Source organism: Lissotriton helveticus, chromosome 4_1 (genome assembly GCF_964261635.1).
Source record: "Lissotriton helveticus chromosome 4_1, aLisHel1.1, whole genome shotgun sequence".
Classification (NCBI taxonomy): Eukaryota; Metazoa; Chordata; class Amphibia; order Caudata; family Salamandridae; genus Lissotriton; species Lissotriton helveticus.
In genome coordinates this window covers 1,640,337,086-1,640,361,388 of record NC_136063.1, presented here as the reverse complement: position 1 = coordinate 1,640,361,388, position 24,303 = coordinate 1,640,337,086, and the positions used below count along the sequence as shown (strand labels likewise).

The 24,303-nt window shown below is 38.9% G+C and overlaps 1 protein-coding gene across 6 annotated transcripts in view; it reads left to right on the top strand.

The window, feature by feature from the left end:
* The window catches only part of ARPP21 (cAMP regulated phosphoprotein 21), a 344,186-nt gene that overhangs the window by 5,691 nt on the left and 314,192 nt on the right, over nt 1-24,303 (top strand). For 3 of the 6 annotated variants that reach the window (XM_078688289.1, XM_078688294.1, XM_078688293.1), the window contains exons 2-6: nt 7,794-7,970; nt 9,611-9,783; nt 10,390-10,431; nt 11,638-11,727; nt 17,482-17,635. In XM_078688289.1, the coding sequence (XP_078544415.1) occupies nt 9,649-9,783; nt 10,390-10,431; nt 11,638-11,727; nt 17,482-17,635 (421 nt within the window). In that variant the 5' untranslated portion in view covers nt 7,794-7,970; nt 9,611-9,648. Of the gene's footprint in view, nt 1-7,187; nt 7,534-7,651; nt 7,705-7,793; nt 7,971-9,610; nt 9,784-10,389; nt 10,432-11,637; nt 11,728-17,481; nt 17,636-24,303 lie in introns of those variants that run through there. The other 3 variants (XM_078688290.1, XM_078688291.1, XM_078688292.1) reach the window with 3 other exon arrangements.

Below are 24,303 nucleotides of genomic sequence, written 5' to 3'. Positions count from 1 at the left end.
TGACATAGATATGGGAATGGTAAACATTTGCAACAATGGAGCTACGTCTACTATCTCCCCTGCTTTTGACTATTATGTTTGGCAAAACATGCTTCAAAATGTACTGCTTGGTTAAGAAATTCGGCAAAATGTGCATTAAAATGTAGCAGCTCACACAATTGTTACAAAATACTGCTTTGAGATACCAAAGTCCACTTTACAATTGTTGACAATATTTCCCTTGCTTCGATTACTTGCTCAAATGTGAACTCAAACTTCACCTTAGAATCTATGTTTAATGAAATGTTTTATGCCAAATACCTCTAAGCTCCAGTTGTAATTCTTGACTTCTATTTTTTTGTCAATTAACCACTCAAGATAAGATTATGTGTATATGTCACTTAAACCCACCTCTACCTCAAATTTGGGATAACAGACCCCAAATCCTTAATTGAACTGTTCAATACAAACAGCTTGTTAAGACCCATGGACTGCAGCAATTATTTTTTGTGTATATCAGCATATCTTTTAAAACTCAAGCACTTGCCCATCTTTTCCCTAGCAACTGCATATTTTCTAGGATAAATTTGATTATACAATTCAATCTCTGGTTGTGTTTACCAAATTATCTTCTGTTAGGGGGTAAGCGAATGAGGCCAAAATAGATTACCCTGATACCCCTGGTATAGAATAACTGAATAATTGAGACAGTGATACAGTTTATTTGCCCCAGTATATTCCCAGGAACACCAAATTAATATGGCCAAGGGGCGATTTTAAAGACCTTCAGTTTTTTTGACACAGAGCTCCTCCTCTAGGGAATGGTTGTGCAAAAACAGTCTGACAACTGGTTCATGTCTTGATTTTAAGTCCTAACATCATATGTGTATATAATATACATTCCACAATCAGTGTTGCACATAATGAGAACCTTATCATCAGCTGACGTGCACATCCCTGTATGAGTGAGTATATTATGTTTTTATAATTGTAAAACTCTTTTCACTTATTCCTGCTACAGTAAGGGGTAATGATTCGTACCCAATCCTTACAAGCGCTTTTTGTGCTACTTTTTTTTTTTTAAATGGATGCACTCGCTCTATTATGTATGAATCTATTTCTCTTGGTTTATTTTGCTTCTTCTTTCTAACACATTATTTCCCGTACTCTTTCTCTCTGCTTTGTTCTTTTATTTCAGTTTCCCCATTACTCGTCATCAATTCAATTCTAAGAAATCCTTCTTTCTGTCCTTTCTTTATTTTGTGTAATGCTGCCATCTCTCTATTCTCTTTATGTCCTCCCTTTATTCTTGGTTTTGCCATATTCAAGGTTATATCCGTCTTTCATTTCTACTCTTCCGTTTTGATTTGGATTACTTCCATTCTTTCAATCATAATTATTTATTTTTTTGATCTCACGATATTGACCCATGTCCAATATGTACCGCTTAGGTGAGACAGATGATCTCAATTTTGAAGGTGTACTCTATTCTTCTTCGATGCGTTCTCTAAATCCACAATGCGTCTATATTTTACTTTTAGCTTACAAAATGTCAAGTAATATGTTCTAAATTGTAATGCACATGTTCTGGTGTATGCTGAGCAGTATCCTCAATAACAGACCAAGAATTGCAAAAAAACGTCTCAACATAGTATATTTTGCAGTTACACAAACATAAATGAGCATTAATCTAAAAAAAAATGCATAGAAGTGATAATGCTGCTGTCTCTAAACGTGAATTAAGACATCTAGTATAATTCTTTGGAATTATAACAACGATAAGGTATTTCGGTATTCACTGGAAATAAAGTGGATCCCCTTTTGAAATAATGTTTGGGCTCACTGCCTGCACCAATGCATATTTTACAAATGTCTATTATAGTAGAGCTATAGATGAAAAAAAACCTGAAAAATGCAATATGCAGACACAATTTCGAAGCCCTTGGGTTAACCTACTTTGAGGGACAAAGCATGCTCCAATCTGCCTGAAGCAGGAGGTGCAGACTCCAAGCGCCCCATCTTTATTTAGAGAGACCCTTAGGAGATTTGTCCCTTTTCGATCTCGCCTTTCATATGTCCCCTTGACATTGGATCTGCGCATACTATTGACAAACTCGGAGGAGATGCATGTGGCCTTTCGTTCTTAACTAGATCAATATCCCATCTGACTCTCGCGTTCCTTTACAAGATAGTTTTTAATACACCCCGTCAATTGGCTCTGCTCTGGTGTACCCCTCCACGCAGACCCAGCCTTGAACAAGCATGCGTGACTAACTTTAATGTGGTTGGAGTGTGTAGGAATCTGTCACTCAAGACGCCAAAAAGATTAACATTGTTTTAAATCGGAATGTGACGCGTCACCCACAAGCAAATGGTTGCTCGTGAGGGTAAAGATAATAGGTGCAGTAAAGATAGAACAAGGGGAACAAAGGAAAACACAGGGGAATGCAGATAGCAGGCTAGAGAGGTGGCGGAATTGCTTTGAAAATGACTCGGCATATTAGTAATTTAATTGCTGGATTGTTTCAAACATTATCGTTTCTAGTAAGACAAGAGTGGGTGGCTTGAGGTATCTTTTCATCTGATGACTCCATTTGCGAAAACATTCCTTCTCTGCTTTCAGTGGGCAATGTGGCTGGTGGAGAGCTGGCTGCTGACATCTTTGATCGAGAGATCATGAGCTTGAATCCCAGCAAGAATAGTTCTTCCTTTCATCCTTCATGGGTCTATAAATTGAGTACAATTAAACTGGGACACATAAAAATCAAATTGTTCTCATTAAAATTTCACGTATCAAATCGTAGGCTGTTAATGGTAGGAGATTTTATACTGTTCAGTGAGTTTTTATTAAAGGGAATGATGTAGATAGAGCAAACATTTCTCACTCTATACATTATTACCAGCCACTGGCTTTTTATCCCTTTGGGCTGCTTACTCAACTTCCTTGTCGCATTTTTCTTTACACTCTCTTCTCACTTCCACATTTCTTCATTCTGCCATTTTTTTGCCCTATTGTCTTTCAAGCTCATTTATTAAATCCTTTCACTGCCATTCTAATTTCTTTCCAAAATTCTCTCCTGTCTTTAACTGTCTCACTATCTTACTTCTCCATTTAAATCTCTCACTCTTTGCTGTTTCATTCTTATGCTATTATATACATTGTGGTAAATGGCTGTAGGCTATAAATATGAATGACAGCTTATAAGGTCATTTTTTGATTCGCATAATGTGTCAAAATGATTGTTTGCAATGAATAAATAAATGACAAATTTATAATATTAGCCAAATGAGATGTACCATGCAATGCTCGGGAACTCTGCGAGAGACACCCCCTAGACACAAGTGAAGTTAAAAAAAGATCATGTTTCCTGTGTTCATTGCATTTTTCAGAGAATTTGCCAGAATCCCGCATTTTTGAGTGAAAACAATTGCCATATAAAACATCTAAAATAAGGTGGCTAGGAATAGCAGTGGGGAAATGGTAGAATGCTTAAGGTAGGAGAGGTATCCATTTCAATATGTGTCCTGAGTGAGGCAACAGTAAGAGCCTGCGGTGAGATGTGCATGGGGATCAATGGAAATGTGGCCCAGAGATATTCTTACCAATATAAAGGATAATTGGATGGAAAATGAGATCAGTCTACACTTAGACCCCTTCTATAGCGAGAGCAGAAAGGAACTGGTGACAATGCAAGACATTTCACTAAGATTGGGGTTAGGGGATTATACAACTCAACTGGAACTCGCTAAATATTAGGGTAGAACTAATTGCATGCCATTCCCTGTGAACCAATTGACTTCATTAAGATGCCTTGGCAATTGTGGATGCAGCTATTAACTAAGACGGCAGCAGGATGTGTGATGGCCTGAACGCGGAAGCATATGCCACAAAAGATCCAGGCTGAAGAGGGGCAAAATCGAATACAACTCTTGTGGTAGAAAAGGATAACATGATAACTACTGCCAGTGTTTTGTTTTTTTACAGAGGGAGTGATGTTGGGCAGGTGTCTGTAGGCGCCCACCATCCTTGTATCAGTGTTAAAGGGCTAACAGTTTGTCCTGGCACCCAAGGAGTATGCACACTGATCTTTTACAATCCATGATGGGCTAGGTGCATCCTGCTTCTAATAGGATTTGCTAGTGGTGAATTACTCACTGCACGTGTACCCACCTCTGACTCCAAAGCCCTTAAATCTCACACAACCACAGTACAGTGGTCTGGACTTACACTCTCTCTCAAAGGCAAACATACTTGATATATTCAGGGACATTTGGAAAATGGAACACTTGAAATACTAAGTGGCTGCACAACTGTCATGTGTTGTTAAAATTAGACAACAGCATCAACGTTTGAAAGGCAAATGGCGGACAATGCAATGGAACCAATTCGGTATGGTACCAGATTATTGTGGCCTTAATGGAAATAGAAAATCTACATCCAATGTAAAAAGATTTTTGCAAATTTTGTTCGGTCATGAAAGTTAAGTCAGATGATTTTGTTATCGATATTCTGGCATACAACTGCCAGGCAAAAATAGAGCTATTCATAGCTGAGAGTGAGTTTAAGACAGCAAATCAATGTCATTATTTGTTGGATAAGTCCTGTTTTATCATTAAGTGGAATATAAATTTAGCAAAATAAATAGGGTACAAGGTTTAACAATACCTACAAAACCATATCACTCATAAAACATAAATGAAGTAGAAATATTCAGTATTCAGATTTCACAAATGCTTATATCCAACCAACAGTAACCAAGTTGAGAATTAAGTCCTGAATGCCTTTAAATCAATAGATAACTGGATACTTCAACAGAAAATAGCAAACAAGTGCTGGTTCCTGAGCTAAGGGGGCCAGTCTTCTTGCTAATACTCGAATATTTTTCACAGCGCCTTAAGGATTACGCTAGTAATTGGGAAATAGCAAAGACAATGGCCAAAGAGTTTTAGAACGGGTGACTGCCCCCTGCTGGAAGCGGTAATGTCTGTGAATCACTTGCCTGGTAATTATTGTCTAAAACAAAGAGAAGGACACACAATGAAGAGGAAGGGAGCATTAAAACAATTTTACTTGGGGGTATGAGAATTAAAAAAGGTTATTAGTAATTTATGATCCCATTGTTACCCCCATTCGTGGACACACTGTATCTATCATCTTAACATGCATGGTTTAGACTTCCATTTACCCGGAAATGTGCATTCAATTTCAGCATACTGTAGAGGGGTGGTGACTGCAGTACACATGCTCTTTGATGGCAGAAGGATACATTGTAGGTGAAAGCAATTAAATGCAAAAATAGCAAAGTTGAAGAAAGCACATGCAAATTGGGACGATTTACACAAAATGTGCTGATGTGTTATTGTGATATTTACACCTACAGTTCTTATTGCTCAGTCAAGCACATTCTGGTGTTCAAGGGAGCATTTGAGCTGACTGTTCATTGCTGATTCACACTGACAAATATAAAGAAGTCACATTTGTGTTAAAACAATGCTTTATTTAGATATGGCGGCACACTTTATACTAAGCAATTGTGGACTGTTGTACGCCATATTACTTCAAATCAGTTTACAACTGGTACAAGTGCAATGTGCAAGGACATTTAGTCGAAACAAACGTATATTATTGTCAGACCATACCTGGATTTGTGTTGGTGTCCAGTATGAGTGCAGGTTCACAAATGATTTACTGCTTTGAAAGGGGTAATAATGCCTGCTTGTTCATAGTGAAGACAACATGGTCATTGGGTCCTCCCACAAACTAGGTTCTGAGAAGTTTTTTGTTACCTCACACAGACAGAGGTATTTGATCAAAAACAGACCCGCTATTTCTTCACACATGGTGTGCTATGAGTCAATGAGTATGTAAGAACCATCAATGTGCCCAGTAGCTTCAGAATCAATTAAGACCAGCTCCGAAATGTTTTGCGTTGTGGCCAACCGCCACAAAATGTGCAAGCCCTCGTAGGGATAAGTACACTCCGTAAGGTTCTCCTTTAGCTCGGTGGTAGAGTCTACATCGTGCCTGAAAGTTAAAATCTCAGTCTCGCGTTCCCTAGTTGAAAATAAATGCCATACCACTCTGGGGTGATCTCAGCGAGCACAGTACATTGTCTCTTATTCCACTCCATCCATGGTTTCCCTACACCCATAGCAGAGTTCGAAGGGCATGAACATATGAAGCCGTGCCAAAAAATGATCACTCTCAAACACTGACAGAATGCTGTGAAATTGGTATTCCACAGCAGATGGCCATTTTTTGACAAATTGAACCAGTCATATTGTGTAGATAGCAGAAGAACTGCATTTGATCTGCCTCATGAAATGCTCCATCACATCAAGCTTTCCTTTCAAATTTAAAATATAGACAGAACTCCTCGGGTGAGAAATTACCTGATGCTGGATGACAGAACAGATGTTGTCATTACATAACTGCAATATATTTCTATTATTCCGTGCATTTCACATTTTACCTTTCCCTCATTACCTCAGTCTTGGACAGTCTGACATTCCTTCCACTTCCGCTTGTTCGCCTCCCTGCCACCAGCAATCTGTCCCTCTCTCTCCTCTCCCTCACAGGCACATCCGTGTACCACAGACTAGTTACGATGTGTTCCATTATTACAAAGGAATTAAACCACTGAGTAATTGTTAAGGGACTAGACCATTTACATTGGAAATGGTGATACAAGACTTTCATGACATAGCAATGTAAAGGTAATATTTATATATGTATTTTAAGCAAAGTGAATAAAATCATGGGGTGAACAAAATATTAACCAGAGCAAAAGCTATGGGTAGTGCAGCAGGTGCAGTGGCACTGGAACCCAGAGCCCTACTGTACCCCACTATAGCTGCACTAAATATTAACCAGTGGAATAGCTATCAGTAGTGCAGCAGGTTCAGTGGTACCCAAACCTGGAGCCTTAGGGCGCCGCTGTACCCCACTATAGCTGCACTTCACCGCCCAAAGTGTGGACCGAAAGGGTTCCATGTTCCTTATTGCCTATGGCAAATTAGCTACGCCACTCACTGCATATTCCTTTGTGGGCTCCACACGCAGACATTCTAGTTTGGGGGGGGTTGGAAGGGGGTGGTGTAGGGTTGTTGATCTGATGCCTGACAGAGCTGTGTGGGGAATGTGCAGTGGTCGTGGAAAGCTCAGCAAGGGAAGAGGCTCTCCTGTCCTCTCAGGAACCTCAGCTGGCTACACAGGATAGATCTGTCACAGTATTGTTTCTCTCAGCAAACCCCTCCCAACCCAAGATTTCAATTACTGGGTGTGTCAGTGTCATCTCGTTAGGCGATACCTCATTGTACTGAAATGTGCCCGCTCGACGCGGCTCGGAAGAGCTCGCCACCCCGCCTGTGCAACATTGCATAACTGTGGAGCGAAACGGGGGGACGCACTTCAAGAAAAGCAAAAATACCCGCCCGGCAGTACTTTTGTGCTTCGAAAATGATACAATACCTCCTTATACGAGGAGAAATCATCTTCGTTTGGGTTTAAAAAAGCTGAGTGCCAGGATGCGCTGAAATTTTTTAAAATCCGAAGTGAGTAATGTTCAGCGCATAATGCAATTGTTAAATTTAGCTCCCTGCGTAGGAGCTGTTATGACTTGAACAGCCGGCTGCAGCCTTCATTAGAGCAGAAGCAAGCAGTTTGAGACAGGTGGAGCCGAATCACGCTGTGCCTGTGATTCGCTTGAAGCGTTCATTTGTGATGTGAATCTGCGCTTGCTTATTCTAGCCTTTAGCCCCGCTAGGCTGATTTCCGTTCTTTATTATTTACTTTTTTGTGTGTCCCTTTTTAGGTTGACGATGGTCTGTCAAACAGTCCGGAGCTGCAGCGCGGAGAATGTCATTCTGAACTGTTAATGTGGACATGGGCTTGGCAGTGCCAGTTACCAGCCGTGTGGATTGTACCCGCGAAGAGCAACGAAAGCCACTAGGACGACGCCGAGACCCGGAGCAGGCGTTCTTAGCTCAAGGTAAACGAGTGTCCTATGTTCACATGTAATATGTGTGCGCGTGCTGCAATCTTCCCATCGCTAGATAGCAGCATGGACAGAATCCGGGCTGCCTCAAATGGTTGAGGACATTGAAATGGCTTGATAGCTGGGTGATGCAAATATAGCATCATACACACAGACGGTGTGGAGATGGGAAACACAGGAGTGTACTGGAAAGTCATTTTATAGCAGGCAGGGAGAGAACTCTTTTGATGTAGGTTTAATTATAAGGGTCGTTCGCTGGTATTTCTGACCTAAGTAGACACTTGGACAGCGACTTTCATGTTTTAACAAATCTCCAACCCAAGCCACTGATTTATCATGCTATAAAGAATGCATTGTGGCCGAATTGAACACCCATTGTCCAGGCGCTAGACAACGCTGTGGGAGAAAGCTCTGCCTTTAACATATATGCCAATCATCGCTGCTGGACACTGACCCGCCTGGACAGCATGTGTTAAAAACATTGCAAAAATGTAAGAAAAATACATGAACGAGACTTACCAGCACATACCTAGTTGTCTATTTGACCTGGAATGTATTTGGTGTGGGTCGCACCCATATATACATGAATAGCAGGTGCACTTTAAAAAAAAGAAAAAAAAAGACAAAGGCGGGTACAGTTCTTTGCACAGTGTGTTATGGCTGTGCTGCAATAAAGCGAAAAAATGCAGTGTTGTCGAAATAAGCATTTAGAATATAAATGTGTTTTTGTGGAAAGCTGAGATTTCAGTATTGGCTCCGGAGTAAATCGCATTACAAGCGATCAACAGACTGATGCATAATATGAAGGACTTTTTTTTTTTTTAGATGAACCTGACTGAGAGTGAGCCTGGGCAGTGGGGGTCGAAAGGGGCGTTTGCACTAATGATAGTCACCATGGAGAATGAATTGCTGACTTTGTTTCATGGTCCTTTTAAATACTGTGGAAATGCTCCCTCAAGCTCTGTTATTTGTCTCCATATCAAGTTTGATGTGTATGTGTGAGCGGTGTTGGTGTGAGCGTGTGCATATGTGTGCGGTGGGGGCTGAGGAGGAGGGCTGGTGGGGGGAGGTGGAATCGCTAAATTATTCATGAGTCTCATTGGACAGCTGATCAGTGGGGGAGGTGCCAGGGATGGCAAGGAGCAGAGAGTGGGAAATAATAATGGGCATCAACTAAGAGAAGCCAGTGTGCGCTTGGCTAGCGCAGTCCATTGTGAGCTCAGAGCCATAGAGCGCGCTAAGATAGCTTCATTAGTGCTACCTGCCAAGGGCATCCAGCAGCATTTCCACAGGACAGGGAAGTGGCTTGGGCTTTGGGTAGAGGCTTAGGATTTTAATAATGGAGCTGTCAGCTAGATGTCCGGAAATGTTGACCCGAGAGATTTGCTGCCAAAATTTAGATTTTTTTTTTAACTTATATTAAACTATTAGCTCGTCAATTGATTTCTTTTCAGCCCCACAGAGCATACTCTGCACTGTGAGCACAGACATAGGCTGGATGATAGGCGAACATAAGGTCCCATTCCTTTACCTTGCTGCTTTGATTGTCAGCGGCAATGAAATGACTCATCTGGGACCTAGAATAAAAAACAAAACAGAAACATCAGCTTTTTTTTGATGTCTTGACCTTCTAGGTCACCACCCCGTGTTGTTTTAATTTGTGACTGGGAGGATGTCTGAGCAAAGTCGATTGAACCAGGACACAGCAGAGGAAACTGGGAACGACCAAGAAGGAGAATCTTCTTCAGCGACTGGCGAGAAAAACCTTATTATTAAAACAGAAGGCCTGGACGGAGACGACTTTCAGGTGAGTGAACCGGGGTAAGTGAGCTAGCTCACATTTGCTTGGGGGGGGGGGAGGGTGTGGGCTTCCTGGTAGAATCACTGGAATAGAGACAGCAGCCTCGACGTGCTTTGGTGCATTTCTAAATCAGTTAGTCTGTGGTTAGTTAATTCTATGGTTAATCAATGTTTGACCACTGCTTATGTTCCTACCTTTTACACCTTGACTGCCAAAGCTGAAGACATGCATCTCCGCGCTCTTGAGTTATAAGTAAATGCAAGCAAGAAGGAAAGGAATTAACGATACACCAAGACATGTATTGCAACTCAGTCCACAATTAACAACCCGATGTGAAAAACCCTATTCTGGAATTTTCTTTCAATTTTCTTGCACCGTTATTGCTAATACTGTCTGCATTAAGTCTTAATTGCAAGGATTTGCACATTGCAGGCGAATGTAAAGCTATCGAATTTACCTTCCCCCATATATTTAGAAATAGTTTTAAAGGTTTTGTAAATTGAAACATTAATTTAATATTTTTTCACATTTCTAAATAGCTTCTTTAGTCATATTTGTCTGAAAATTCAACTGCTAACTGACAATGTGTTTTATTCTATTTCGCACACACAGAAGCGAGGCGTAAACCAGGGACAGCAAAAAAAGCGAGCCAAGGTAGGGTTCTCACATGTTGCAGAAAGATGTGTTGTGAGCGGATGAGTAGTTCAATTCAGGCATTGCTTTCCCTTTTACAACTGGTCGAGTGGACATTTGTCTTTTCACTATACAATGAATGTGTTTCAGAAAAAAGGGATACCGTACAGTTTTAACTAATGCATCACATTTTGTAATGGTGTGCATGTGTGCCTGGTAAATAATGTGTTGCGTCAAAGTTTTAGAAAAATATTTGTCTTTGTCATCTGATGATCTGAGAGTTTATCAAATTGAACGTAGTGACTGAAATATGATCTGTCAAAAGAGACAAAAGGCTTGCAGGGTACTTTAAGTGACTCAGGAATTTGAGATGAGTTACCTCACTATGCAACATTTTTTTGACTTTTAAAAACATGCTGAATGTTTTTCAGTACCCATTGTGCCTTGTAGATGCAGTGATGTTTGCGATAGGGTGCTGAGTGTGCCTAGGTTCAGTTTCATTGCAGAATATATCAAACAAAAAGTATTTTTTTTCTAAAGAAAATCCATTTTCGTATCAGTAGGCAATAATTAAAAACACACTTCCTAAAATCTTAGTCGAAAAATAGGTTTAAAAATCTGTGACTGGGTTAGACCAACAATAATTTTCCTTGAGACTGTGATCTACACCAAGAGATATCATGACCTCCCAGGCCCCTAAAATTACATAGAATGTGGTGCCTTTCCTGGCCACGCAATGTGCACTGTGACAGCGCACTGTAGACTTTTAATTTTTTGGGGAACTGCAAACACTTTGTGCTCTTTTGTATGGATTATGAGGAGTGCTTCTAAACAATTGTTTATCAACATGAGTTGATTTCCATAACTTCCTAATTTCTCAGCAAATTTGATATTTTGTCTTACATGGCATAAGTAGAAATAGGGAGTCTAAAAGTTGCACACTACTTTGTGTGTCACAACGTCTAACCTGTACGGTCTGAGGATCAACCCAATATTTATCTGCGCATGAATAAGGGATCAGGGAAGCTGTTAAAATTACCACTCATGATCCAGTCTGTTATTTCGATCTGAGCAGAACCATTTTCAGATTCACTGCCTGCTGCAAAGACATGTCCATAGCCTGGACAACTTTGTGCGCTCTAGGTACAGTAACTTCTAATTGATAAAAAGTAAGCTTTCATGAGAGAGTGTATTTTGTAGATGAATATTTATTTCTTCCTTCTACAGTCAGGAGCAAAGGGTAAATTGGTGCGAAGTCTTGCAGTCTGCGAAGAGTCTTACCCAAGGGCATTTGGTGAAGGCTATCCTGAGAACGAGGTAGGTATTGATTCTGTGTCAATGCAGTGGCTGCCAGGGCTGTGTTTTGCTCTTTTTTGGTGCATGGTTGTTGCTAATAATCATTATTATCTGGGCGTGCGTGTTTATTTAATGGAACAGGGGTTTGATGCACCCACTTATCTGCAACAAGACAGATAGTTCAGGAAATTTTATTCTCCAGATAAAAATTCGCGTGAGTTCAACATGAACAAATGATCAATTATTCCACTTAACACTGAATACTAAACAGAACCTGTAAAGATAGTGCATGCATGGAAATTGTTAGAATAGTTAAATTTACAGATTCATGATCACCACCCATTTTATAGTTTATGTGTACTAGCTGAACCAGCTGAAGAAAATAGACTTTCTAACTCCACTTAAATTTAGTGCAGTGGCCCATTTCCTGAAGAAAAAATTCATGGAGCCTTAAACCTGCAGTTTATCACCCCAGTTCTGTTGAACCAACTGTATCACTTTTCACTATCTCAAGAGAGTATTTCCTTTATGAAAATTGTAGCTACTTTGAAGCTTCTACGAATTACCTGAATTGTAACTACATAGTCCACTATTTTTCAATTTACCTTGTATAAGTAGATTGTGGCTTAGTAATTAATGAAGACACACAAATTGGCTCTTGACCTCAGTTAGATTCACAATCTAAAACATAACATGATGCTGATGTGTCTTTTCTGTGTATAATAATACAACGATCAACGATATTGCATATTAAAAAATACACATGTAGATCAGCAGAATGCTGATTTCAATACTGGTTTTAAAAAACCTTTGTATGACGGACGTGTCCATTATTGGAAACTCAGTCTGGAATATCCTGGCAGCAATAGACATGGATATTGCAATAACAGTCTTTAAGTAGTCTTGAGGTGAGAGGTTTTGCACTATATAAAACATCCATAACTATTCAAAACATACATGAAAAATCTTTGAAAATTTTTTTGTCAGAAAATTAATCCAAACTGTTGAACCACATTTAATTCATTTCTAAATTTTTTTATTCAGTTATAAAATGTTTGCATTTGAATTCAGGCCGCTTACTGCATTATGCCATACGATTTCCTTTTCTAGATACACATCAACATCTGTGACTGTTGTTTACGGGATAATGCAGCAGTCACTCCCTTTGTTTTGCAATGTTTAGAGTCATTTAGACTGTGCCTAGTCTTAAATTAGATTTACATCATAAATATACTTCATTGCTCAAACCACAAAATCTGCTTTACAATAGGAAGGTTAGGCACATATGTGATCAAGCATTGACTGTGGCAAATCCAGGGTGTCACCTGACAGTTCCTAATTAGATGAATCGTTTGTAGTAAAATATTGTGTAATTCCATGAAACATCTATCTATGAAATGCATGCTGCTAAAGTAACTGATCATTATTGCACACCATTGTATTAAACACAATGCATAATTTCACTCCTCATGTTGATGTTCTTGTGTAATACAGTACAATGTATGAGAATGCATTGGTATGGTTTTTTTGTACATGCATGCTTGTGTGTACTTTCATTACCTCATTCAAGACATACCAAACCTACTTTTCAGTGTCCTGAGCTTACTTTTGGTGTATTGCTGACAGCAGAATAGTGCTTTTGTTCCTTTCAATGGCAGTGACTAAAGTACAGGTCTGTATCATCATCTGAAACACTTGTTAAACGCCCCAGTCTTTGAGGGACACAAAGAGGCCAGGTTTTTAGGATATCCAAGATGAATATGCATGAGATAAATTTTCTTACTACAGATCTAAAACGTGATAATTTGCATATTCATTGTTTATTCTCAAACCCTGACAGATTTGCGACCCAAAAGTACCCGGGCTGTGCAGCTCTTAGCTACACGGTCTCTTAAAAAAGCATATTTTCTTTTTGGGCTATCATGTCTGCTGCAGTCATGATTTATTGACTTATTGTAAAGGCAGGCATCTCTCTAGATTTCCTCAGCAACATACGTTTGCTTTATTTAATGCAGCCACGCGTTATAAATAATTTTATCAATCGAGGATGCACCACTGCCTCTGACCTATGTGGCTAATAGCTGTTACACCCTTGTATTCTCTGCACAATTCCTAATACTGTATTTCCTACAACAGCAAAGCTGAGGATTTGGAAGAGGATTTCAAGGTAATACTTGTCATGGGGCTTTATAGAAGCTTTCTGTTGTGCATCTCAAGTCTTGTAAACCATCATTCTACGTATGGGAGGAAAAACACACTGTCACTGATTCTGAAAGATAGCGATTCCCTCTAGGCATTCATAATGTGTTATTTCTCTACATGTGGTACTTTTTTTAGGTCCAATTTTTTAATTTAGCATTTGTTTTACCTTTACATCTATAGAGAATCGCCCTACAAGCCAGTGTGTTTCATATATCTCTCCTACTCATCAAATAATAATTGGCAACACTTGAATGATCTTGGACTTTCTTGTCGTAAACAACATTTTGGTTACTAATGGAAATGTTGTTCTTCATAAAATTAGTGATGAGAATGTAATGTAGTTGGGCTTGTCCTATATAGTGTGGAAACATTATTCGTTGTATTGTGTCCCTACGGGGTAGCTAAGAAATGTATTGTACTTAATCTTAGATTTCGCAATTGTGTATCAATTGCCTTCATCTCATTTTGTCACGCGCATCTTTGTTTATTTTAACATCAGTCCACAAACAAGTCTGCTTTGCTTGTCTACTAATGAAGATTTGTACATTTTTATATGAAAGCGCCATCATTTTATTATGTTTCCCCTTAAAAGATGCTGGGAAGGTTAATTAACCAACAGTACAATAGGTTTTGTTTTCCTGCATAGGAGCCTTTCAATGATAGGGACACAAGTCATAGAAATCCTGAAAACACAATACAGCATTTAAATTGATGCTAAATTCAAGCAAAAGTCAAAATGATGGTGTTTGATTTTCAAGAAGTTTAGTTCATGACCTTTTTAGGTCTGGAGTGGAATATCAGCACTGACTTAACAAGTAACCTAGCCGATGTTGGCCAGATGATGTGTTAGAGTTGAAATCATTTGGGGTATTTCCCTCCACTCAGAAAGAGGTACCCTCCTCATTATTTCATTCAGGTAGTATACACCACTATTTTGAAGATTGCATCTTGCCATTTGGATATGTTGCCATTTCTCAGCAGTTTTTTATTTTATTTGATTGTTGAAATTTCCTATTTAGCTGAGAAACATTTAGGGGCATATGTACAAGCCCCTATTACCATGGAAAAATCTCTTTTTGTGACGTTCCCATGGCAATAGGGGCTGTGCCCTAGGTACAAGGCAGCGTTAAGCCACTTAACGTGGCTTAACACTGCCTTGTACCCAAGGCACCCTTTCACACTATGCTTAGCGTGAAAGGGGCGTGCTGTGGGTGTTGTAGTAGGCGTTCCACCGCAACACCCATTGTATTTGACGCTGCTCACTATGTACAAGGATGGCGTACATAGGAGGCAGCTCCAAAATTAAGGCCAGGAAAATCCTGGTCTTAAGATGGCGAAAAGAGGAGAAATGCATTATTTTTCCTCTTTTTTGCTTTTTCCAATGTGTGCTGCCTTGTGCAGCACACGTGGAAAAAGCAAAATGCCATGGTTTGTTTATGTACAGGAAAGTGTCCCTTCCTGTACATAAACAAACCTTTTTTAAAAATGCCATTTTGTAACTTTCATGTGTGCTGCACAAAGCAGCACACATGAAAGTTACAAAATGGCATTTTAGGATTGTTTATATGCAGGAAGGGGCACCTTCCTGTACATAAACGAACCTCCCCTGCACACAGACACCTGCATTATAAATTGTGAAACTTAGCACCATCGCAGGGGGAAACGCAAGGCTGCAAATCATTCTGGTAAATATGGTGCAGCCTTGTGTTTCCGAAGTGGCAGAGCGTGTCGTTAAGCCCAGGAGGCTAACAACACGTTCCGCCACTTTGTCGTACATATGGCCCTTAGTCTTGACTTGTGTTAGTGGCATATTCACAACACAACTGGCAAACTATATTTGCATTTGCAAACTCTACTTAGATATAAAAAATATACACAAATGTGTGATTTTCCAGATCCGGATATGTATGCCCACAGAAGGAATGTCTACGTGGGGATAATGTGCAAGCAAGGCAGCAGTTCTGCTCTCTGAAATTTTAATTTTGGAAAGTGGAAGAGGGAATCAGAAGTGTTGCTTAGAAAGTCAGGCAAAATACCTGGAAAAGCCACAAAGCCAGAAGTTTGTCTGTGTTCGCATACACTTTAATAGTAGTATTCCTTTACTGGAAACACAATTACATATTTCTTTTTAAAAAAAGTGATGTGTATTTGGTTGTAGGGGAGGAAAGGGAAGTTAACGCTCACTTCTTTCATGGGATTGCTTTTTCCAATAGGAGAAATGCGTGTCTTGTGGAGAGTAAAAGAAAAATCACATGTATGTTATACTTAATCCTGCTGAGTATTTTAGGCATTACCCGTAAAATATGCAGGATCCCTCTCCTTAATTTATGATATGCTCAGATTTCCACGAGTAATTTCGGGAATTTTTGTAATATACTCAAACATATTATTTCAAGCTTCCTGCCTTTTAGAAATAGTTTTGAGAATCTGCGTCATAAGATTTAGATTATTTGTATTCTAACAGGATTATTTAGTGTACCCCTTTTATGAAAACGCTACTTATGTGAATGAAATTGGTCAATGAGACAACTGCACCTTTAACCAAACTGAGGTCACATTGTAGTGGGGTATTCTGCCTCCTAATAATGAATTGACTCTAAAAATGGAACCTCCATGATTTATATATTCAAATGGAGTACTGTTCTTGCCACCGTAAGGGTGAAAGAAGATGGCATAATCCGAGGAAAAATCACTTGCCAAACATTCATTTTTCAAGCCATGAAATTTGTTTATTAACAAAATTGTATTCTTTGACATTGATCTACCTGCACCACTATTCGTAATAATCACAAAATACTTAACTCATCCCTACTTTCTTTTTAAAATCTCCGCCCACCTTGGAAAAGTCATTGGGCCTTCACATTTTATTCACGGGTCACTCCCAAAATGTGAATCGATAGTCAATGACTGAGTGAATCATATCACCCCTTTTACAGCATAAATTCTCATAGGTGGAGCCAAAATACCTTTTGTGTATTACTCAGGAAAGGATAGAAATCCATGGTTTGCTAACAGATCATAGAAGAATGTCACATTTTAAAGTTATATCAGTTCGAGAAACATATCAGTACAAGATACCTATCCTTCTAAGTTGGAACAATCTTATAATTAACTAATTTTATCCTTCCTAGTGGCAATAGGATTTGCGTCTTCATCCATTTATATTTTTATCTAGAGGAAGTGCAATGTTATCACTAGTAAATGATGGAAAGTTGCTGCATTTAGTCACACAATTAGTATCCATTCAACTGCAGAATTTTATTTTGCCTTCTCAATCATTTATAATGTTTCTCATCTTAAACAGTAGAGGAATTTACAAGAGCAGATGAACATTATTTTGTATGCCTATGCCATGGGACAGTAGGCACAGTTTAAAAATAGTAGTTGATATATATTTGTGTGTTGCATAATAGTAAAAATTTACGCAAAGGTACAAGACATTAAAACAAAATACTCTAAATTAATTCAAAAGCCAATTTTTTTCTCCTGCCCAGAAAAAGTAGAACGTTCGTGAAATGAATGCACTTTTGATACTTGCCAATCTATTTCTGTTTGTATTTCTTCCTTTTTAAGCAGGACTCCATTCACCTGCAGCTTTCCACTACCCCCAGCCTGCAAGAAGATGACAAATGTATTAAAGATGACTCTGAAAAAGAGAAAGAAAAAGAAAAAAACAAAGAAAAAGATAAATCATGTGAAAAAATCAAGCTGCGAGCATTATCAAAAGGTGAAATGAGAAGCATTTTTTAATCTCTAGAGAGGGAGTTGCCTGGTCTGAGATGTGATATTGATATTTTTCTGCTGTAAGAGGAGACACTCTTTTTGATAGTTAACATGTTTATAATTCAGATTGAATTTCAAAGCATGTAACATTTTAATGCTTATTTTGTGCACAATTGAGAACTGAAAGGTCATACTGTGGTTGCCAGAGAAAGCTGTGAACAAATGCCAAACTGTTAAGATAGTTTACATTTCAAATTATGCATAGGGTGATACTATGGTTTGTTCAGACATTGTGAAAATCAACTCTTTACACTGAACTGTTAACCAGAACCAATTTGTTTACTACCTAATACTAATTGGTAGTACTTGAATATAAGGCACAGAACTTAGATTCTGAGCGTGTCTTCATTATTTATACAATCTACTCTGACTATCTTGGTTGGTTTAAATTGCAGCTCCTAAACACTTGCATCATTGCACCTGCACATATGAACCCTGTGTATGACATAAAACTAAGATCATATCAATGTGCAAATATCTAACATATCCCTGATTTGCAAATTAACTCATGTTAGCGCAGTTGATTGGTCCTATTGATGAGGTTTTCTCACTGTACTAACTAAAATCTTTTAACGGGTGCAATGGATCTGCGTCCCAATGGCAGCAGCAGCCCTACTCAACAACAGCAGGGCTCTGGGAATGTGGTTTGCTTTTTCAGACCAAGGATTGTTTGACATAGAGCAGCCAAAAACTGTAGACCAGAGTTGTGCATGCCAGGACTGCATGATCGAGTGTGGTGTGAGCATGCCTGCCATTCCACACTCATCCAGACTGGGATGACACAGCTTATTAAATGCACGGCCAGTCTGTCCTATGCACATTAATAGAAAATTATGTGCAACAAAAGCTACTTCACTGGCACTTGCCAGCCACCATCCCAAGAGCTCTGCATGTGCCCCCTATGTCACTGGGTCATGGTGTATGTAAAGTAGCACAGCTGCCCCACATTGTAGCCTCACCTGCAATTAAAGCAGCAGGTTAACCTGCATGTGCTGAACGGAGTAAGGAATCTGTAGCTGGGTTTGGATGACCAGTTTTAGATGCTTACCATCTAAATGTTGAACTTAGGCTGCGCAGAGAAGGTAGGGGTTTATGTGGCTTACATCAGTTTGGGTGTAAGCAGGTTAGGCGAGTGGTTAATGTATATACCTGCTGGGATGCCAGAGTTTGTGTATTTCTGCCACAGTTTCATGCCTGTGTGTGCCTTTCATAGCTTTTTAGTTACTTCATCGTATTGTGTGCCTTACGTTCTCTTTGCACGGCTATTCGTGTTTGTGTAACTGTATTGAAACTTTTTGATCGCCTTATACGTGTTTGTATGTGTCTGGCTTACCTACCTTTGTTTTGGTCGGCTTGCATTTATATGAACTTCTGTATATCCCTGCCCTTATTGCAGCCATTTTCTGTATGTGTGCCTATGTTTTTATTAGTCTGTGTGGTATCAGGAGCATTATGTGTATTTCTGCAGCATTTTGAAGTCTGCACAATTTATGTGCCTTATTGTGGTATTGTTGGCATTGAGAAATTCGGTGTCTTAATCCATCAGTCTGAAAACTGTTTAAAACATACATTACTATTGCCTAGTTGAAAATGGACAATGTGTATTATTGCATCATTGTAGACACTGGGCAAAATGTACTTTACTGCTGCATTGTAGACATTGGGCAGTTGTGCATTATCCTTCCACTGTGCAGATGGGACTAAAATGTGGATGACAGCGAAACCGTGTAAACTGGGCAAACGTGCAGTGTTGCAGTTTTGTGTGTATTGGGCAAAAATATGAATTATAGACAGTGTTGGGTTGTTATAGCATTACTGATGGTCTCTAGCACAGATTATGGGCCATTTGTGTGGAGTTAGCTCTACTGACTACTATCTACAAACACGATTTGACTAGACCCAGAGCACTTTAGAATTAGCTTTGGAAACTCATATTGCCTTTGATTGATTTGGGCAAATACTCTTCAAAACTTTATATCTTCTACTAATTCATCTGAAAACAGTTACGTTTAGATTATATTCAGCTTTGGAAGGTGTTATTGCCCTAGTTTAATTTTGAACATTTTCCAAAGCTATCTAAAACACTCTTCAAAAGACCAACAACTGCACCAACCTTCCATTAAAACCAACTTTAAAACCCTTCTAGTTCAGAGCAATATTACTAGTCCATTATGTTTTAAAATGCGCCATGTGCCAAACTTTCCCAGAACTACAGCAACATGCCCCAACAAAGTGTCTGAGGGTGTCACTGTGGCCTAATGGCAGCACAACATTCATCCTGTGATTCTGAGGAAATCACTTAGTCTTCCCATGCCTAAATTAAGAAAGAAACAATTGTCTGACCTTGTATAAATGGTAATCTAATGCTCCCGTTAAGAGCACTAAATGCCCTTGGGCTAAATTCATGCTAGATAAAACTGCAACAAAAAAGTATTTTAGGTTTAATGCAGGTTTCTGTTTCAAAGCCCTGTAAATTCACAACTTCCCACACGTGGTAATTTAAAATATTGAAAAATAGGACACAAAGAAAACAAATCCACCTCCTTTGTGAAACCTAGAACAAACAGACACTGATGTCAATGAGGGACTGATGACGTCTTCCTAATAAGGGTGCTACACATGTTTCTTGTTTGAATTTGGGCTCATAACAACCATGGTTCATTGTGTTTTGCTGTTCAGTGGCAAAGCATCACTTTTGTATTTAAGGCTGAATATTGAATAGGTGGAGAAAACTCCATGGTTGCGAACTATGGTGAAACACTTTGGTGCAATTTTGAATTCTAAAAGGTTTTTTATTTATAAAAGCCAATTTGTGGTTTGATCTGTAGACAATTTGTGGTTTCACCCTTGCGACTCATGATAGATACAAGAAACTGACTCACAAAATAGATTATCTCCCATCTTCCTCCTTTTTCTTTCACCATATTACCATCAACCATTCCACAAGAGGGTGTAAATCAGTCAGGCAAAACATGCTTCTAATATAATGCAGCAGTCAAATCCCTTCTTTTGTCAGCTTTTTGTGTTGGGCATGTGTTCTGTCATGACATTCTGTATCATGTATTTGAGGAGTTTCATTACCCCACGTTTAACATCCTCGCGTGCTTCCGGGCCGAAGCAGTGTGTAGTCTTGGGCACGTTTCATATATTTCATGTTTTCTTTTCCATGCCTTATGTGTGGCTTTACACACCATTTAATAAAAGGTTTGCAGGACGATTTGCCTTCAAATTGAGCATGTCTTACGTTAACCCTCTGTTCATCCGCCCGTCCCCGCTACTGTTTTTGTGTTGTGTCATTGTTGTAGTATTATAATTTGCCATGCATTTTCATTGAAAAACATACATGATGCAAAATATCCGTGTCCGTTTTGTTTCGGGTCACACAGGCTCCATATAAAATGTAGGCATATGTGCACAGCACTTTAAGCTCCCAAATGTTTTGTAAATTCTTTGTATTATTTTTGTTGTCCCTATAAAGTAAATATCGCAAATGATCGAGCTCCTCTTGATAGGACCAATATTACTGCAGCCATTATTTTATATACCGTTTTTAAACAAACAATAAAAAACGAGGCGCAGCAATATTACATGGAATCAAATGCTTTGCTTTATGCAGCCCTCCAGACGAGCTCCTTCCAATCCAGCAAAGAGATTTTAATTTTATTTTCGCTGTGCTGTTTTTTGATTGTGACAATCACTGCAACTTCTTGCTATCATTCCAATAGGCACCATTGGTGCACAAAGTATCTTATCCGAAGGCGTCATTTTAAGAAGTCAAGGGCTGTTTTTGTCAGTCATCATCCCCGAATTAATGGCCAGGGACTTTCAAACGTTTATGTAGAGTCTTTTGAAAATGCTCCTTGGCACAAATTCAGCAGAAAGAACTAGAGCAATGGATGATTCTGACTACATTACAATGCACAGCAAATGATCTGTGACCTATTACCAGGAACATGCTGCTACTGCTGCTGCTTTGTACATTTCGATCAGTCAGACTCGGTTTTATATGCACAAACCACTGCCAGACAAAGTCTAAATGTCTTTAAAAAAAGGGGCAGTCCTCTTTTCAAACAGCTGTACTTACAGATCAACCACAATCGTTTGGCAACATGGTGCTGGCTGCAAAATCTAGTTGCTCTCTTGAAGGGAGAGCTTAAATTATATTACCCTGTTTTGCACCACTGCAATTTGCTTTGAATGATACCCTCGCATTCCTTAACCTTCCTGTGAAAGTTGCCTTGAAGAGTAGCGAAAACTACTTCCAAGAAAATGTACACTTGTGCAGATTTCCCAAAACAACAGCTCACGATGCACTGTGCTTAACCTGTAAGGGTAAGCAGGTCTTAAAAGAAATAGCTTTGGGCATGATCTTAGGGAATGCTGGAAAAGACAGGCATTATATTTTTGAAACCAGCTTCATCGGCATTCCTGTTAACAAATATTGTAGAAACTCCCCAAAAGGGGGAGGAGAATGAAGTAGATATCTTTTATGAACCATTTAATGTCACTTTTTTTGTAATTACATTTTACTCAGATTCTTTCACGACCCAAAACTCAATGTGCTACCTATTGTAACAATCAAAACATCTGTATGATTGGTAAGGACCAACATATTTTATTTTATATGCAGTCTTTTTTCATACAAATGTAAATCTAAATGCTTTAATATCCGTCCGTAAAGGTACGGTACAGGGCGAATATATTTTTGTTTGAGATGGCCTCACTGTACAATGTTTGTATCAACACCACCTTGTTGATATTTGTATTTGAAACTGTTGTATTGTGTATTATCTTTTTACAGGGAATACATCACTTCCAGAAGTTGCATGCATTTTATTTCATGAGATAAAAACAACTATTGCTCAGTGGAGAGCCTTGATTCAATGATTTAATCATTCATAATGAGTGAAATAAACGATTTATGTAACTCACTGGAGTGGTGTATTCCCTTTATTTCAAACATAAACTATTATTTTTCTAGGTTCTTAAATGGGTACACATTTACACTATGCAGTAAGAATGATGCATACATTAAGGGCCTGATTTACTAAGCTTTCCCCCCCTTTCACCCACAGGCTGAGGGGCTGGAGTGGAAGTGCAGTTTGCATGGGAGCAAATTCACAAAAGAAATTTGCATGATTCATGTGAGCATATTGTTTGACCTAATGCATCTCAATCAGTTCCAAAGTTTGTATATATGGGTGGGGTCAGCACAATAGCAGGTTAGAACCTTCTGCATCTACTAATTGACAATTCTGAAATGAACACTGCCCCATCCCCCAAGGAGTGCTGACTGTATGCATGATTTGCTATGGGGAACGTGCTATATCACCAGCCTGCTTACGTGGCATTTTAAATGCTGTTTAGGATTTCATTACTTCACTTGACATAGGGCTATAACTGAAATCATGTATGTTTCTTCGCATGGGCCTTTTAATTACCATGCTAATGGGTGTAGCCTATGGCCCAGGTGGGTGGGGGTGAGCTTCTTACATCACCAGTCCCCTACATCCCACATGGCTGAGGTGGAGTCAATGAGCAGTAAGGTATAGGGCTGTTATTCATTCAGTGTTAGATAAAGAAATACAGTACACAGGTAGCACAATACATGTGGTACCGTCTTAACCCTCCACTCTTTGTTCAAGTCTCTCTTTGAATAGACACATGCGTAGCCTGAAAATGCAGTTGTGCATCTGTAAAGGGAATCTTGTTCCTGAGAGTTGTGCAAGTATGTAGTCATGAACCCTGCATTAAATATGGATATATGCGTATATGTGTGTGTGTATGTATGTAAGTATGCATGTGTGTATTCTAGACAATACATGGTTGAATGGCATCAACGAAATACAGACTGAACTGTTTTGTCATTATATATATATATATATATATATATATATATATATATATATGTATATATATATTAGTCAACAAACAATTCGTGATTCCTCTGCCTCTTGAATGACGGTGGGCTCCGGTGAGGTAGCGAACCTCCCAATATAACACCATCTTCCTTCGTGAATTCCTTTAGACAAAGAACGAAAGAAACCGAGCCCAAACTCCGTTTTGCGTGTGAAAAAAGGGTTTATTTAGTCATAAATCAGCAGTCCTGCCCGACGCGTTTCCGAGCCCAGCTCCTTGGTCACGGGTCATTATTTTCTTGTTTCAATAAAGTATATATAAAAAAAACATAAGTGTGGACATCACAAAAAATCAACATCAACATAGGACTACTGCACCACATCAATAGGTAAGGAAACATGGGCGCCATTTTGTTCAATATTTTAGGAAAATTACAATTAATGAATTGGTGGTCCAAGGTATTGTCACTGTATATTATTGTACAAAATATTTCTTATTCGGTTGCTAAGCATGAAGTGGTTAATGAATTAGCCCACAAGGGGCAGAATTGATAATAATATACAGTGCCAATACCTTGGACCACCAATTCATTAATTGGAAAAGATTGTAATTTTCCTAAAATATTGAACTTTAGATGTAAAGAGTATTATTTTACATTGGTCATATTATTTGCTTGAATTAATTTCAAACAATGAGTTGTAATTATGTTTAACCGATTATGAAATTGAAACAAACATTGCTTTTGAATAAGGA